Raw genomic sequence first — 19,085 nt, 5'->3', positions numbered from 1 at the left:
ATGAGCTCAATTTCCCCAACAGAGAAATAACACTGAAAGAGAGGCTGCACTGAGCCGGGTGGCTACACACGTGTGTACACATGGACACGTATGTGAGAGAAAAAGGGCTGATGGGGCTGATGAAGGTACAGGAGAATAAAAAGAAATTATTTTGGCTTTAAATGCTCGACGGTGCCTAAAAATGTGGATTATCCACACTCAACAAAGCATGGATACAATGTCACACCCTTACACACACAGAAACACCCATACCCGCAAAAGATTCCAAAAACATCATCCATAAGCATGATTACACACTCAACACTCGTATTTATTCCATGTATATTTAGAGGTACTTGTTCAGGCAAGCATCACTATTATTTGTGGACACACTAACATAGTGGAAGTAAATATTGCACGGGTAAGTACATCTCACATTTTCTTCAGATAATATATAAAATCTAGTTATACAAATTCTGCTAAAACCTAATTTGGCAAGAGCGCTGCACTTTCGCATAAAAGCAGAGCTACAGCTAATGATGGTAAAAGCATTGACTGGCAAAGCAAACCCGTTACAGAGAGAGTCGAGCCAAAACTCTAAACGCTAGCGTCCAGAACTGCAGCCAAACCATTTCACATGGGCCACCCTTGACTGACAAAAACCTTTGTGATTCAACGTTTGGTAATACAGAGGTGGAAAACATTTGCTAGACTGAAAATGTGCACTTACAGACAAACACATGCCATTAAGGTTATACATTAGGGATTTGGCCGATGCTTTTAAAGCATTCAAGCTAAACATTTTATCAGTGTGCGTGTTCCATGGAAATTAAACCCACAACCTTGGTGTTGCTAACAGCCCGTTGAAACAGTTGAACTACAAAAATGTGACTACTTTTGTTAGATTGAATGATAAATGTTGGTGATATGAATGTTTCTTAAAGGAACCGAGAGGTTTTGATTAAGAAGTTTAAACTATGGCAGCTTAAATAGTGGCAAATAAAATAGTCTCAATGTGTTATGTTAACCAAACACATTTATCATAAAGAAATGTTAAAAAAAAAAAAAACTGGCAAACGATGCCACAAAACACAAGGCATGTGAAGAAAAATTGAAAGAGTAAACTTAAAGAATATAAAGAATCAGCCATAGAAGGCGATAAAGAAATAAATGGAGGGGAAAAGGTCTGGAGAGAGGATAAAAGATGGCAGGAACGCTCGACATGATGAGATGTGTGTAATGAAATCCAATCAGCTTTCAGCAGCGAGGAGATTAGTGCAGTGGCTGTGGCGCTCAAGCCAATACTCCACCCTAATGAAATGTAATTGGAATCGGGAGAAAACTTCCCATTGTGGAGCACAGAAATATCCCTCATGTTTCCAAAGGTGGTGGGAAAGGGAGAAGGATAATTTAACAGGGTCATCTGTGGCTAACACTGGGTAATAAGTAGCAATAGGGCTTTATTTTGCACTGAATGCTCTCAGAAAGGGGTTTCACTGCAAACAAAATCAGCATTTTTGTCAGGTTTTCCAGTAAAACATCTAATTTTTAAAACATGATACATTTACTTGAGATGGAATAATTCATAAGATATTAAAACAGTTTTCAGAGAATTTACTTTTCTTACCCAACCAGCAAATTTTTCCATACCTAAATCCATACTCTTGGAAGTCTTCGACGTCGAGTAATCTGGCAGTTTCTGTCGTTGTGGATATTGTTGGTTGGCGGGATGGCTAATATGGGTGACAGGCTCCCTCTCAGGCCTATAAAACATTTATCAAACTTTGTGAAAACAATGCATTCTTTGGTGATAAATGATTTTATGAATGGTACAATGGGCTAACCATTCTAACCATCATGAAACCTCAAAAAGTAGGAGCAAATCACACAAAAATGGCTGCTCACGTGATTCCAATGTTGTTTTAACATTGACATGTTGCTAAGCTAACAATGTGATACACAAGTAAGAATAAACATGAAATAGCGCATTCAAATATTTGCTAAAATAATCCCTTATAATTAGATTGAACTACTGAAATCCAAGCACACTTATAAATATAGCTGCAAGCAGCAATTACCTGGCCAAGCACACCAGTGGCAAACGTTTTGGTTTGAATTTAAGCAAAGTGGTTAAAAAAGAGACATTAGTTTGATTACTTAGTGTAATACAAGTGCTTACAACTTTTCACCAATATGTGGCATTGTCACCAAACTGATATGGTTTTGTCAAAGCTTGGCTACAATTCCACATATTAAGTTTCATGTCTTTATGACAAAGCGTCTATGAGATACAGCCTCAGATGCTTATTGGCATCTTGCTATATAATTTGTTTATGTGTTATAGGAGAATGTGTAGGTCTATCAAAAAGCATCAATAAATTGTAATTTATTGTCATGTGTGTTCCTAGATGATGCATGCCAAATTTCATGCAAATCGGATGTACGGCCTAGGAGATTGAAAAAGTCGATTTTCAATTACATTTGAAATGGCGGACAGGACATATGGTTGACAATGGCAAATTGGGTGTCATTTGACTCCATATGCCACATGGAATTTAAAGCGAAAAGTCTCCTGATTTTAGGCCAATCTATTCAGAAGTTATAAACAAAAAGAGCCATTTAAATATTTCTTGACCACTAGGTGGCACTGTGCCAAAACTGTGCAAGTACCCTCATGTCATGCTTGTGATGACATATACCAAGTTTCATGTTAACACGTTAAAGCACTGTGAAAATACAGCTTCACGACCATTTTGGTGTGCTCGCCATTGAATTTGTTAATGCTGTATACGAGAACTGTTTGACCTAATGATGCGTTCAAGTCCCACTGGGAAGTTTGTAATTATAAAGGTCATATATATCGTAAAAACTATGTTATGTGTGTTCAAGTGATTTTAGTCGGAAAGTACGAACCCGTTTTAATGTTTTATCTACCAATTTTATCACTCTTGTGCAGCCACATATAATGATGGGAAATGTAGTTTTGTTGCAAATGCTTGCCGTGCATTAACCAGCTAAATTAGTCTTATTTTCTGGCACGTTTTATAGTTATTCTTCATTAACAGTACAAACAATGTATTGCAAATTAACCAATTAAACTGCACAGTCAAAATCCTCAAGTAAAACTAAATAATTACCAATAAATTGACACGTTCCCACTTGCAATTACGAATTTGTGGTGCTGTTCTTGTACATTCAACATTCTGACATGACTTGAACACACCATATTATCTAGATGATACATGCCCTATTTCAAGCGAATCGGAAATACGGTTTAGGAGGAGTTTGAAAAAAATTGGAAAACTAGTGGGCTGAGCTTAGAACAATGCAAACTTATAGGACTGATTCAAGGAATCAGAGGAAAAAACTGTTTTGTTTATAGGACATACGGTTCAAAAGTTAAAAGCCGAAACTTAAGTGAAACTTTGAACTGTTGGTGGCGCTAGAGATTTTGAGATATAGACCTCACATTGTGTATAGGGGCTAGACATACCAACCCCTATCAGTGTGCCAAATTTCAGCATTTTCCTACATACAGTTCGATGAGCTGTGCACCTTAGGAGCTTGGCCCGTAATTAACATCGACTTGGCCTCCTCCACAATCTTATGAAACTATGATGCCTTAAAGTTCTGTTTAGGTAAGCAACTCACTAGGTTTTGTAGTTAATGCGTTAAAAATGTGTGTAATTTCTGCACCATAAACCTACCAATGGCTTACTTACAGTTGACTATGAATACTAACCTGGGATACAATCTATTTTAAAATCAATAAAATTACACACGAGCTTCAAGTCTCTAACATCTGTCAGTATTGGCATAAATATGTATCTAAATATATTTACGCATGTATGCAGACTGGATAACATTGTTAGGAAATACATTTAAGCATGAGCATTTGAACCTATAGCTAGACAATGAGATAAATGATTTTTCTGCATGGTATCATTGTGTTTCCAAGTCACTTTAAAGTCTTTATACGAAGCCCTCAGGAAATTATACTGAATGTAGATCAAAGTGCCAGATTATGTGGTTTCATGATAAGAGCTTTTCAAAGAAATTCTATGAAATTGGGATATTATCGGTGACGTTACTCTTTATGCTCTCTATAACTAACCGATCTTGTTGATGCTTGCGTGGAGAGATGGTTTCCAGCAGGTCAAGATCAGATGGTGGAGGAGGGAAATAATCTTCACCGAAATCCTTCTCTGGCAGTTCCTGTCGCCCGCCATGGTGTTTATATGGAGCTGTTTGGAAATGACAGGTTTAACATTATATACACCATTACAAGAGGTGTATTCATGGAGCTCTATGTTGATGTTTTTATACAATGGATTCTTCTTTCATTATTTACTCAACCTAATGTTGTCCCGAATGAGTGTCTTTCTTCATATGACATGAACATGAAAGGAGATGTTCTAAAGAGTCTCCACTCTGTTTAATTTCATATATTCCAATTCATACAATAGCTGTGTGAGGAACAAATGGAAAATTAAGTTGTAACACACTGAAAATCTCTAAATTTCATTCTTGACACCTTTAAACTCAGTAATGACAATGTTTGTTGTGGTAATGAGGAGTCCTAACACCAAAAAACAAATAATAGGTGTACATATTAAAAGTTAGCAAGTTGGGAGAAGTATCCATGGCAAAAAAGTGTTGCAGTAGAAATATAAATGGCTTGATGAACACCGTTTTTTTTTTAATTCTATTACCTGGACAAATTAATATTATGTATTTGGTGATGGATATTGGGTACAACATACATTATTACAACATTTTCATGCTATATTTAATGGTCCTAATTTTGAGTCTGGACACTGCAGTAATGGGAAATTTACCATAATATTCCTAAAATATCTAAAATAAAACATGAACTCCTTTGTAATATTTATGTGCACTAATGAAGCACGTGTATGAATGTGAATTTTGCTGAGGCGCTATAACAACTGTGCGTTTTATTCACTTTCACACAAATCATGGGTACTACGGCTATTTATGACGTTATAAGGACTTATTTTTAGCTCTATTTCTCGAACACTGCTGTGTTATTATATCAAAACACTTTTGTGCTAACGCATCATTTGAAAAACTTTACATTTTAACACTTTTATTACAGACCCACATACATTTACACATTATTACAACATGATTAGTTTCTGCGGTAGCTCACCTGATAAAGCAGAGGTTCTCAACGGGGGTGGTACCCCCACCCCCAGGGGGTGTTCAAAGAGAAAACTTGTAGAGGGGGGTCATTAGGTTGCAAAAGGGGGGCATTTATCAGTCATGATAATCAAATCTATCATCAAGTTCCTCTTTGCATTAAAACGTTTATCTAGACTTAGAGTATATCAGTTGGTTCTCAATTATAAGGGTTGGTATGCGTTTGTACCGTGGTTCATTGGATTTTGAAGTCTAGCGACGCATCTGAAGTATCTGGTTTAGCAGAGTCAGATACACATGCGGAGGCACAACCTTGGCTAATGCATCTGTATGCTCTGTAGATGGATACGGCTCAGACAGAGCAGCGCGAGAGCAAGGCGCTTAAAGCCTGAGCTCTTCAACTCAGAGCTTTGAGAGAATCAGTGAGGACGGAAACCATTAGAATTTGGTACAGAATTCTACATCACCACCCTTGAATTTACTATAGTAACACTAACTGTACTTTAGGCAGAAATAGATGGGTAAGGGGATTAAGTAGGGGGCATTCATCAAAAAAAAGTTTGAGAACCACTGTGATAGTGTGTTGGGACTATGGACTCGGAGACCGAGCCTCAAGCACGGCCCATGACGCACGGAACTAAAGTGAAAGTGAAGCGAAAGTGCCATAGAAGTGGTAAAAATTATGAGGTTGCTTCACTAAATGTGCTTTTAATGTTAAATCTGCTTTTAAAACACTATCCGTTAGGTTTAGGTGTAAGTTAAGGGTAAGAATGTTTGTTTTGTTCACCTACATTTATGCATTTGGTAGACGCATAAATTTGGTAGTCCCTTACAGGGACTTATTACAGGGACAATCCTCCTGGAGCAACCTGGAGTTAAGTGCCTTGCTCAAGGACACAATGGTGGTGGCTGTGGGGCTCGAACCAGCGTCCTACTGATTACCAGATTACCAGTTATGTGCTTAGACCACTACACCACCACCACTCCTACACCTCTCATTTCTTTTTTGAGACACTATTGGTTAGGTTTAGGTTAAAGTTTTAGGTTAGGGAAGTATGTTTTACTTATTAAAATGTCAATCTAATAATCACCTTAAAAACCTCATTTGATTACATCATTATTTAACTCAATTTTGGTGCCCACCCCCACTGGACATTTCACTTGGAAACTAAAACTAAGCCTGTAATTCAGCATGCTTCAACATGTAATTTTGATTAGCAAATATGTTGCCATTTTCACATAAATGTCATGAGATCAGGCTGTTCTGAAGTCTTTGAATAAAGCACACAAGCCGTATGGACTTGAAGTTCAAGAGCGTTCCACATTCTGCCAAACATCATTCATGTTCCACATAAGAGAGAAAACCTTGATGAGGGTACGTACGAAATGACGAAATGGTCACTTTTGGATTAACTATTCCCATAAAGTGTTAAAATCCAACCATTATGAGGAATAAGGCACACTTGACCATGGGCACTCGATTGTGAATCATCTACTATTTAGGAATTACATACACAGTGGTGTTTGAGACCTTTTCAAGGACCACATGGGTCTTCTGATCAATTTGAGCAGCACTGGTTTGAAATATTTCTATTATTACTCAATTTTCTGCACTGCTGTCTCCGTTTCTTCCACCATTTAGCCATTTATCATTAAAGCAAAAAAAGTGACTACTGCAAGAGAGCAACAACACAGTGACAGGAAAAATGTATGCTGCTGTGTCAAACTACACAGCCAAAATGCATGATTAAAAACTATACCTTGATAAAACTCTATGATGTGACATTTTATATGCTCAAGACGATATTTACATTTTTAAGATTTTACCAAATCTGACTGTACTGAATGTGGAAGGTAATCTGAATTGAAAATGAGATTTGTTTAAATATCACATCCCACTTTGTGCGACTATGTACAGTGATGGACAAGAGACGCTAATCAGTAAACAATGGTTTCCAGAATAAAAATTACAAAAAACACAGGAAGAGTCTTTTGTGTTGGCACTGCAACTCTCTGGAGAGCATGGGCGATAGAATAGTGTGAATTTAAAACAGTTTGTTATCCGTTCTGGTGTGCTCTGCACAATTGCGGGTATGCTAATAAGGCCCACTTAGAATCCATTTCATCAGCGTAATGATTTCAAGGTCAGACCTCATTGCATAAAAGCGGAAGGGAATGTAACAAAAATATCATCGTTGGCTTTTTCATCCTGCTTGATGAGATGGGCAGATATCCAACTTGTATAAGTTGAAAACTTAATGGAAAGCTACACCAGCGTGCAAAATGAGGAGAGAGAGAGAGAGAGAAAATGAACTCATTCATACAGAAGAGCAAAGCAGTAATCACGTTGTGTTGATGAATGCATGTATTCTTTTGTTAAGCAGTGACCCATTTCATTTGTTGCTTTAACAGTGAGAGAGTTTAGATGAAAGCACTTAACATTACCAACAACCAATTACTTTTAAAATTAGTAACAGTCTGTATTTGAATGCATATTCCACAGTAAGGGTCTGTTCACAAAGGAGGTACTGTTGCGTTAAAAATAGCTAGACAGAGTGTAACAGCATGCAACAGAACTCGTGTCACAAGATGCATTTTTCAAAGTTGAACTACTTTAAACTTGATATGCTATCCAAGGCCACATCCACACCAATCCATTTTCCAAACGGCAGTGTTTTCCGAAGTTGGCAGTGTAAAGAGTTTTTAAAATGCTCAGTTTTTGATGGAGGAAAACACTGTATCAATGATCCATCCATTTTAACCTTGTGCAACCCCCGCATACACATGCGTGGACAATGTATTTTGGCTTCGCACTCTGGTCTCTGGAGGACAAAAATGAAATGTATTAGTGTGGATGTGGCCTTAGGAGGCATTCATACAAATGTGTTGAAGAAAAGCTGGACGCAGTGCAATGAATGGAACGGGTGCCACAATAAGCGCTTTTAAAAGTTGACAAAGTCTTAAAAACAGGACCACTGAAAAAGCAGTGAGACAAGTCGCAATGGTCAATTCCAAAACTGTGCTGGCAGACAAAAAGACGGGTCAAGTGTGAACAGCCCCTTATAAACATGGCATTGATGGCGCAAGACACAAAAAAACAGTGAGACGCAATGGTCAAATATATATACCTAGACCAACCATGTTTGAAAATAGTAGATGAATCAAAAGAATATGCTCCTGCAGAAGCGGTCACAATGACAGCAATTTGCACCAACAAAACAGGATATAATTCATTTTTAAAGAAAGTTGGTGATTTTAGGTGACATCCGTAACAGTAACCGACTACAAATGGGAGTGCAGACACTGGAGGTCTTGTGATCTGCCTCCTGATGCAGTTCGATCCTGAAGTTAAGAAGGAATGCCTGTTCGCAACCAACAGAACCGTGACTTACAACCTCCAGACATTTAATCAATGTACTGTATATGTATACTTACCAGGAGCAGCATCATATAAACGATTCTTTGCGGTGGATGGAGGTACAGAGTTGTTGGTCTGATTGATGTTTGGATGCAGGACAGAAGAGTCGTTTCTTGTAGGAGTTTGTCTGACATCTTGATTCTCCTAAAGAGAAGAGCGTAAAGAGATCATTCACAACAGTGGTTGTAAAACAAAACCACGGTTTCTATTGTCAAATTAGAACAATCATAATTCGGCTGCACCAAACTATGACGCTGATAGGGAGAAATATCCTAAACAAGAACATTGTGACATTTTAAAACCAGCAAGCTAACCAACTTTTGTTGGTTTAATATCAGATTCATGCTGTCAGGGTGCCCACAAATGGAATGTATACACACTCGCCATGCGGGACAGGATATCCAACTGGTAAATGACAAAAAAGGATAAAACAAACCCTATGACACATTTTGAAATATTCATAGGCCAAAGGAAACCCCATCACACGGAATTAGTCAAAAAGTAATGGAAACGTGTCAATTAGAAGGCATGAGGCCACCAAGTGATGTATCTTGATGGATTCTTCTCAATAGACAAAGGAACTAACAGCTGTCAACTTCTGGGAAGCAGAACCCAGAGGAAGACCACTGTAGACTTTAATGTCATTCAAACCTCACGCAATACGTACAAACACGCTATTCACAGCATAAGGCCCAAGCTGACTGGATGGACATGAAAGGTATTAGGATATCACCATATCAAAGTGTGGTTAAATGCATTCACGCTGTAGTATTCTGTGTGGCGGCGAGAGAGAGATGAAAGCGGCGTTCTTTTGTCGAGACGTTAAGCCTCAGTTGAAGGACGGTCATTAGTCGGTATGACGGCTCTTTACATGTGGAAACGACATGCTTGTCATGTGCCTCCTGCTCACTGTCGCTCTATTGCTGTCTGTCTTTGTCAGAGTCTTCAGACACACAAAAATCTTCAATGGACAAAAAGGACTGATTCTCTAGCTATCTTTCTCCTCAGAGATTATTTGTCTCACCAAAAAGAGACTCTAAAACCCTGACGCTGAGGGCAAGGAATGCTTTTTACCATCTTTTAATGTGATGAGTACTTTGACAATGGAAATCACGCCTGTGTGTCTAACATGCAAAATGTTAGAGCTGCCAGGGAAAAGACAGAGAGCAGGTCTACTTGAAGAATAATGGAGAAACAACTCCCAAAAATCAAGTGGAGGGCAACAAAATAATGAGAAGCCAATTTAAACAGCCGATACTATTGATTCACTCACCTCCTTTTGACTTCAACCACTGCAGAATTGGGCTTTACTGTAGGAAATCTAATTAGCGTTGCTTGTTAAAGTGACAGTTCACAAAAAAAGGAAAATGTTTTTACAGCATCATGCCATTCTAAACCAGTATTAAAGTCATTTGGGTTCGGAACAAAATGAGGTCAAGTACTGTAAATGATGGCAAAACTTCATTTTTGGGTAAACTATTTCTTTAAGGCAAGCATCATAATTGCTCAGACTTGGTGTTAGGGAACCCCTAAGCATCAAGCTTCAATGCAGTGAAGTACTCGTCCCATGTAATTTATATCTAGTTGTATATTCAAACAACTAATTGAAGGACATTTTTTATTTTAACCGGTTAATTTCTATGAACTTTCTGAAAGAACCGATACATTCAAATAATTTGGATTTCCCTGTATTACATGAGAGAGAGAGAGGACGTTCTTGTTTTCGATTACTCCCTCTGCTTCATTGATGCATTCACAATGCATTGTGACAAATTTAGCATTTTGTGACGCTACAGTGCTAGTCAATGAAATATGCAGTTTGTTACTGAAAAAGTTACACTATTGTCCCGCTACTGAAAAATTGTAGTAACGTTACTACTTTTAGATATATACTCCCCAACACTGGGGACCAGAATATCAACTTGGAGGTGGGCTCTTTTGACTTGGGCAAGTAAGCAACTTCCCAGAATATCCTTGCAAAATAACTCAGAGCACCCTATAAACCCTGTAGCAACACCCTCATAACCACACAGCAATGCACAAAAACTAAAAATACCTTTTCAAGCACATAGCAACAGCCTTAAAACCACCCAGAAAAGACAAGAGATGACCACTTAGCAACATGTTAAAACCACTTGGAACACCTTAACAACCAAACGAGCAATACCCAAGCATTGTGACTTTTGCTGGGGCAACAACCACCTTTTCTTCAGAAAATGTAAAACTTAAGTTTCTTTTTACGTCTGTCAATATGTCAATAACAATATTCTCATTCATTGAAGAAGCACATCAATACCATGCACACAAAGAGAAACACACTCTTGTAAAAGAGGCTATCTGATGCCTTCAAAAACTGAGCATTACATGTCTTAATCAGACAACATTCACAGGGGAGTCTCAGTCTAACGCCAAGGACAAAGAACCAACAAAAGGACAAATGAAACCGCCTCTGGAACGAGACTCTAAACCCATGCATTTCTCCACCCCCTCCACACATTGGTAGCAGTGAGGGTTAGCTAAGGTTAGGTACCCTCAGGGTAGCCGCAGACTTCCTTTCATTAAAACCCCAAATTTGCAATTCATTCAAGGAACCCAAACTGTAATCTGATTAATTAGCAGAGCAAAAGGATATCCAGCGAGTTAATGGGATTAGATACCAGACTGGGTGGAGCAAGCAAAGCTATTCTGAAAAGAGAGGTGGAAAGAGAATTAGGAACAGGAAGTGCTAGAAGAACAAAGATGGTAGTTTCACATGAAATAACGTCCAATTGTGAATTTACCTTGGTGTTGACCTTTGGTACTCCAGAAAAACCTGCAACTAAACTTTAGTGAGGTTCATGTGCATTCTGAAAAAAGTTTAACCAGCCTAAGGTGGTTTGCTGGAGTTAACCGGACTCCTAGCCTGGCCAAGGTGGTTTTCATCTGGTCTACCTGGTCTCCAAGCCTGTCCAAATTTGTCTATAACTGGTATAGATGGTGTCCAAGCCTTTACAAGGTGGTCTTTGGCTTGTCAAGCTGGTCTACAAGCCAGGTCAACTAGATCTTCAGCTGTTCTAGCTGGTCTCGAAGCCTGGCCAAACAAGTTTTCAGCTGGTTTACATGGTTTCAAAGTCTAGTCAACCTGGTCTTCTAACTGTTCTAGCTGGTCTCTACAACTGGCCAATCTGGTATTCAGCTGGCATATATGGTTTCAAAGTCTAGCCAACCTATTCTTCAACTGGTCTAGATGGTCTCAAAGCATATCCAAGCTGGTCTTAAGTTGGTCTAGTCGGTCTACAAGCCTGTCCAAGCTGGCCTTCCATTTGTCTATATAATCTCCCAGCCTGTCAAAGCTGGTCTTCAGCTGGTCTAGCTAGTCTCCCAACCTGGCTTAGCTGGTGAACCTTAGACTGGTTTCAACTGTATATTATGCAACAGAGGTGCTTTAGATTATTTGCTTTTGAAGACAAAACAATGCCCTACAGTAAGTATATAGTCAACAATATGAACCACATTATGATATAAGAATCACAGTAAAACAAGGTTCTTCAAAGAAAACCAAGGTTTTACCAATACGGTGGTGTCCAAAATGTTGTTGTTTTCACCATTAGCAATACTTTTAGTACTTATTGTATGGGAATAATGATAATAGAAAGACATGGTCTACAATTTTGTAATTTTGTCAAAATGTCACCAATTTTATCCTTGAGTTTAGGAACCAACCTATTAATTTAGTCTACAAACACTTGATTTTCTAAACTCCCACCCTTTCTTTTATCATTAAAATATGTCTGGGTGATTAATGGCATATTGATCGCTCTGTCAGCATATGATTCATATAGAAAAGAATCAGCATGACACATCACCTTCTATCAAGCAACCATTACCGCCCGCACCGATTAGGAATGCACCGATTCCAATTCCAATATCTGAAATCTCGGCCGATACCGATCACAAGCAGATACTGGTGTTGTTTTTTTGCATTAACAGTTTAGAATATCTTTACATTATTGTGTGGAACTAATTGGGTGTGCTCTTTAATATGCAAAAAAAACACAAACCTATAACTACACATTATTTCCATATAAATGTATAGCTCATTAAGAAACACTTTATTATTAACTAGTATACTGGATAATGTAGCAGCAAAATTAACAGTAATTCCTGTCAAAGTGGAGGACTTTTTACAAAAATGTTTCAACTTGCATCTGGACTTCAGATCTCTATTTTGTTCAATTTATTTGTAAGACATCAGTCCACTTTTCATTAACACAGTTATTTTTTGGAACACATTCAACTTAAATATTGTTAAAAATTGTAAACTAATACTAACGATGATAAATAGTTATTAATATTATTATTATAGACTTTTAATTTCAATTTTACATACAACAGTAATATATTTCAATTGTGCACTTTTTATACACTCATGCTTTTATTTTGACATTCTGAACTCTCCAGGACGTCCTGTATGTGTCTGTTTGTAGGCAAGTTCACAGTAGCTTAATTAGTTTCTTATTCATATTCTGGTACAATGCACCTCCAGTGCCATTCTAAATGCATATTATAAGTGAACCGAACTATTGAGTGTCTACATCTGAGATGCTGTTCTTGAGTAGCGCTCGAATATTGCGCACCGCTGTGAAGGCTAAAAATAGCCGCAAGTGCATCACAAGCCTGTGCATGAGTTTGTGTCAACAGAGTAGTGCCATTCACTAATGCGCTGGTGCTGTGCATTCTATATATTTACATATTAAACAGCCTTTTGTGATTCACAGAGCTATCGCACCTCTTCAAGAGGCTTTGAATAAAATGTAAGAGTCATATGAACGACTTTGTGTTTTAATGGTTCTTGTGTCATTTTTTGAGCTTGACAGTAACGAACATGACCAACACACAGTATCGGATTTGGATCGCGCTCGTCGGACCGATACACGATCCGTCTAAAAACGTCAGTATCGGAGCCGATACCGATCCAGGAATTGATGAACTGTCCCAGTTTCACCTTTAATTCAAAGACTAGGTATTCCAAGTTCAAATAAAGCCAAAATAATGTCGCCTCCTGCCAATTCCCTGCCACACTGCTCTGTCTCCAGTCCAGATCTTACCATTTGTCATTAAATACAAATTTAGTTTTAAAACATTCTATATAGATGTTTGTTTTAGAGGGGTTATATATTCCATTACTGTTGCACTTAATCCAGACCCATGATTTTTGGACTACAGAATTTTGGACCCCTAAGGATCAAAAGCAAAACCATCACCTAGCAATGTGTCTTCTGGAAAAGAAATTTTGCTATATTCTCTTGGCTGAAAACTACATTTTGGAGATATGCTGATGCCAGGAATTAATTCACCCTCCCAACAAATTAGTTTTAAGAGTGTCTATCCTAAATTGAAGGAAAAACACACATCGAAAAAGCATAATTGTGCAAAATAGACAACAAAAATCTGATTAGCAAAGACAAAGATCATCTGACAATGACTTCAACCATTTTCTGATCTTGAAAATGACCCTATTATTTGTCAGACTTGTCTTGGCTACAGTGCTGGTATAAAGACATGTATTTATCATGTGAAACCATCTCTGTCATTAACTAACGGATGGTCATACAGGTTTTCTAACACACCAGGAAGTGTCCTGAACTTACCACCACATTAACAAAAGAGAGATCCCAGTGAACATGGCGGACACTCTGAAACAGAGACATGGTGTAAAACTGACAATAAAAAAGACCCATAAAAAGATCAAAATCCCATATAAGTGGCATACATTTCTTCAGTGAAACGTGCTTGTGTAAAGAGCCTCAAATTAACTCTCTTCAAGGTTATTTTCAACACCTGCATTAACTAACCATGTGATAACAGGGACTTCATAGCATGGACGAAGATAACGTAATATAAATAGTACCACCGTTTGTTTGATTCTGTGTGGTCGCATAATACTTTGCTAATACTGTACATATATGGCAGATAAACCCTGACTAAAGCATTATTGTTAATATTTACCCATGCACCTCTGTGTTTCTTCCATTCTTGACATGTCTTTGTGTTTAATAACATATTTACACAGTGCCATTGTTGGGTTAAGTAATCCTAAAAATTACTCCTCTAAAAATGTTATCCGATTACTTACTTTTTAGATAAAGTAACCAGTAATCACATTACTAATTATTTTACTTCTAAGTTACTTTCTAAATCACTTTTCCTCATACAAAATGTCTATATTTCCTCCTCATTCATTGTCACACACCCTTCAGCTGTCACAGAAATTATGTACAAATAAATTCATATTTTAAATGTATTTATACATGTAACTTTAGCGCAATAATGTACTTAAAAGTAATTACTTTAAATGGAATTCAGTAACTGTAATCTGATTACAGGAATTTTCAATTTAATGTTACGCTACTTTTTTAACTTAAAAGTTATTAAATTACAGTAAATGATTACTTTGTAAATGAATACACATAATGCTTTAAAATGTGTCCTGTATCATATTATTAGGTTAATAAGCACATTTTTTAAGTCAATGTAATAAATAGAGGGGACGTGGATTTTTGGAGGGAAAGAAATGGATACATTTCAATAACTCATCAAAAAAAACGAATGATATTTAAAGTATGTCATCCCATGCCCTTTGTAGAACATATAGAAAAGAGCCAGGAGAAGTTAGGAAAAGCCCCAAGGGTTAAAAGGAAACAGGAACATGCAAATATTTCAGGTTCTTTATTTGAAAAAGTAGGTTCAGCCACATAGGAAACAGACAGTGCTTAAAAAAACAGAGCAAAGCAAAAGATTTAGATAGATGAAAAATTAAACAAATAAATTAAAAGTGTAAAATTAATATACAAGAAGAATGTTAGTAAAAAAGCAGGAAGCAGGTGAGAACAAGAAGTTTGTTACCATTTAAGGGTAAGCATGTAATTTCTGCTCCACTAAAGTCAACAAACGGATCAAAGTACTACAAAAAATACATCGAAATTACACACAAGCTACATACTTCACTTTTAAGAAGAACTAGAGAAATGACCAAATCTTAATGTGTCAACAGGGAATGTAAACACTATATTTCCAGAGATTAAATTCAAATAACTTTTCCAAATGTCCATGTTAATGTTGCCATGTCTCGTTTGGAAACATTTCTACCTGACATCTTTGCTTACTGATACCCTCATGTAACTATGATAAAAACGTAGAGCAAGCATTCATGTGTGTAAAATATCACTCATGTCACAGATGTCCCGTGATAACCTGTGATGGTGATAGCGGTGATACCGGTGGATGGAGGCTAGTGACACAGGCTCGGAAGCCCTGCGTGGTAGCGATCTGTAGCGGGATACATGGTACGGTACAGGAACTGGGCATACCTGGGCAGGTGATCCCTCCAGAGCTCGCAAAACCACCAATTGGATGGTTCCTCGTAGGTTACCCTCAGTGGACATGGAGTGCCGCAGCGTTTCCATGGAATCATGGTTGGAACGACCGAGCAGGGATTCGCTGTTAACAGCTATCAGCTGGTCGTTGACATGCAAGCGACCGTCCTGCAAGGGAAAAAAGTAAGACAATACAACAGTATTATAGTACCAATGATGAGGAAGCTACTCCAAGTTATTTCAAATGGTAAGGTTTTACAATTAGGTTATATTTAACATGATCTAACAATGAATGTTACCTTTACAGTATGTATTGATATTGATTTAAATTCATTCCCACTAATACCATACATTTTGTACATTAAAAGTTGTATACGTTAACATTAGTAAATGCATTATGAACTAACATAAACAATGAACAAAAGTAAAAAATAAATGGTTTAAATGTTAGTTCGCATTAAACGCATTAACTAGTGTTAACAAACACAACCTTTTAGTAAAGTGCTACAGTTACTATTACAGACAACCAAGTTAATATTAAACTATTTTAGCTTTTTGTTCATTATATTACTACTGATTTACAGTAGATCATTAATAGATATATATACTGTATATATATATATATCTGAGATGATATTCTTCTCACCACAATTGTACAGGGCGGTTATCTGAGTTACTGTAGACTTTGTCAGTTCAAACAAGTCTGGCCATTCTCTGTTGCCCTCTCTCATCAACAAGAGTGTTTCCATCCACAGAACTGCCACTCACTGGGTGTTTTTTGTTTTTGGCACCATTCAGAGTAAACTATTTTGTGTGAAAATCCCAGGAGATCAGCAGTTACAGAAATACTCAAATCAGACTGTCCGGCACCGACAATCATGCCATGCAATTATTTAAATCAGCCAATCATGTGGCAGCAGTGCAGTGCTTAAAATCACACAGGTACAGGTCAGGAGCTTCAGTTAATGTTCACATCAACCATCAGAATGGGGAAAAATTTTTTATCTCAGTGATTTAGACCATGGCATGATTGTTGGAGCCAGACAGTCTGGTTTGAGCATTTCTGTAACTGCTGATCTCCTGGGATTTTCACACACAAAAAAAAAAAAAAAAAATCCAGTGAGCGGCAGTTCTGCGGATGGAAACGCCTCATTGAAGAGAGAGAATGGCCAGACTGGTTTGAACTGACAAAGCAATCAAAAAGTTTTATTATTTTAATGCTATAAAATATATATTGTAAATCAGTAGCTTATATATAATATGTTTAGTTAAATATCTATATACACTGCCATTCAAAAGTTTTGAAACACTTGACTGAAATTTTTCTCATGATCTTAAAAATCTTTTGATCTGAAGGCGTATGCTTAAATGTTTGAATAATAATTGTGTGAAAATAAATAATTGTGCCACCATATTCATTTATTTCGTTATAAAACTAAAATTTTATTTAAAAAAAAAAAAGTTAGGAACTCGCAACAAAACTCCTTCAATACTGTTTAAAAAGCATCTCAGGGTGATACCTCAAGAAGTTGCTTAAGAAAATGTCAAGAGTACATGTCTGCAAATTCTAGCCAAAGGGTGACTACTTTGAAGATGATAAAATATAACCGTTTTGATTTATTTTGGATCTTGTTTAGACAACATAATTCCCATAGTTCCATTTATGTTATTCCATAGTATTGATGACTTAAATATTATTCTAAAATTTGAAAAAAATAAAATAAGAATGAGTGTTTAAAAACTTTTAACTGGTAGTGTGTGTGTGTGTGTGTGTGTGTGTGTGTGTGTGTGTGTGTGTGTGTGTATAATACATTTAAATAATTAAAACATATTTTATTCCAGTTTATATAATTGAATACCGTAGTGATAAATAGCAGTGTTCAAATATATACACAGTATTTAACTATGAAAAGATGTCAAACAATGAAAAGACTTCTGGGAACACTATTGAGCGATGACTCAAAATAATTGGCAAATCATTGTTTTTTACTACAATGAAATGCACGTCGCAACTCAATTTGAAGAGGTTTGAATGAGCGTTTCTGATTATTGTCTCAGATTTAAGATTGCACACACACATTACAAAGTGACATAAAAACAAAGAATTGTCATAATTCACTGCAGCTAGTTGAAAAAAATGCTTGTTAAATGGAAAAACTACACAATTTGATAGGGATATGGCTGAAGGGATGCAGTTAGATTCTGTCAACATTCACTTTCATAGCATCTTTATGCCACAAAATGAAAGGGAATGGAGACTGAGGCTGTCAGTCCATTAACATTCTGCCTGGCATCTTCTTTTGTGTTCCACAGAAGAAATAAAGACATAGGGGTTTGTAAATCATTTTTTGGTGAACTAATCCTTTAAATTAGAAACATTGCAACATTTAGATACTTAGACAGTGCACAGAACTGTAGATAAGGCAACTTATTAGAGTCACTAAAAGAGTTTAATCCCACTGTTAAATGTTTAATGCATTACCAGTGAATTCAGATGCAATTATGCATGCATGTCATTAGTGTGAAAAGACTGGTATGGAGTGAATTGGATTAAAGTTCACAGCTGTGGTTTCCTAAATAAAACTGTGGTGAGCAGGAACAAAAGAGCCGCTAAAAGCAACTCGAGCTGCTTAAGACTCCAGAGAGCCAGTGTCACGGCAGATGATCCTGACCCCTGTGAGGGGTCACTGAATGCAGACCACTGATACTAATCTGAAAGGGTCCACAACAAAACAGACAAACACTTGTGCACATGTACTGAGAAAACACGCGAATGCACACATACACACACTCACAAGTTACTTAGGCCTATATCCTTTCTTAAAGGGATAGTTCACCCAAAAATACAAATTCTCTCATCATTTATGACATCCCAGATGTGCACGACTTGTGCATGACGACTTCTGCTGAACACAAACGAAGGTTTTTCGCTCTGTAGGTCTATACAATGCAAGTGAATGGCGACCAAAACGTTGAAGCTCCAAAAAGCACATAAATGCAGCATACAAGTAATCCATAATACTCCCGTGGTTTATTCCATGTCTTCAGAAGTTATATGATAGTGTGGGTGATAAACGGATACATTTAAGTCCTTTTTTACTAAATTCTCCTCTCTGCCCAGCAGGTGGCGATCAAGTTTTAAATCAACAAAATCTACCTCCCTACCCAAAACC

The 19,085-nt window shown here is 37.2% G+C and overlaps 1 protein-coding gene across 3 annotated transcripts in view; it reads right to left on the bottom strand.

The window, feature by feature from the left end:
• The window catches only part of pard3ba (par-3 family cell polarity regulator beta a), a 195,367-nt gene that overhangs the window by 75,800 nt on the left and 100,482 nt on the right, over positions 1-19,085 (bottom strand). For all 3 annotated transcript variants that reach the window (XM_052126534.1, XM_052126536.1, XM_052126535.1), the window contains exons 12-15: positions 15,907-16,080; positions 8,575-8,701; positions 4,094-4,223; positions 1,630-1,742 (exon numbers count right to left, since the gene is read on the bottom strand). In XM_052126534.1, coding sequence (XP_051982494.1) covers positions 1,630-1,742; positions 4,094-4,223; positions 8,575-8,701; positions 15,907-16,080 — 544 coding nt within the window. The remainder of the gene's footprint in view (positions 1-1,629; positions 1,743-4,093; positions 4,224-8,574; positions 8,702-15,906; positions 16,081-19,085) is intronic.

Source organism: Xyrauchen texanus, chromosome 5, assembly GCF_025860055.1.
Source record: "Xyrauchen texanus isolate HMW12.3.18 chromosome 5, RBS_HiC_50CHRs, whole genome shotgun sequence".
Lineage (NCBI taxonomy): Eukaryota > Metazoa > Chordata > Actinopteri > Cypriniformes > Catostomidae > Xyrauchen > Xyrauchen texanus.
This window is presented reverse-complemented; position numbering and strand designations above follow the sequence as displayed.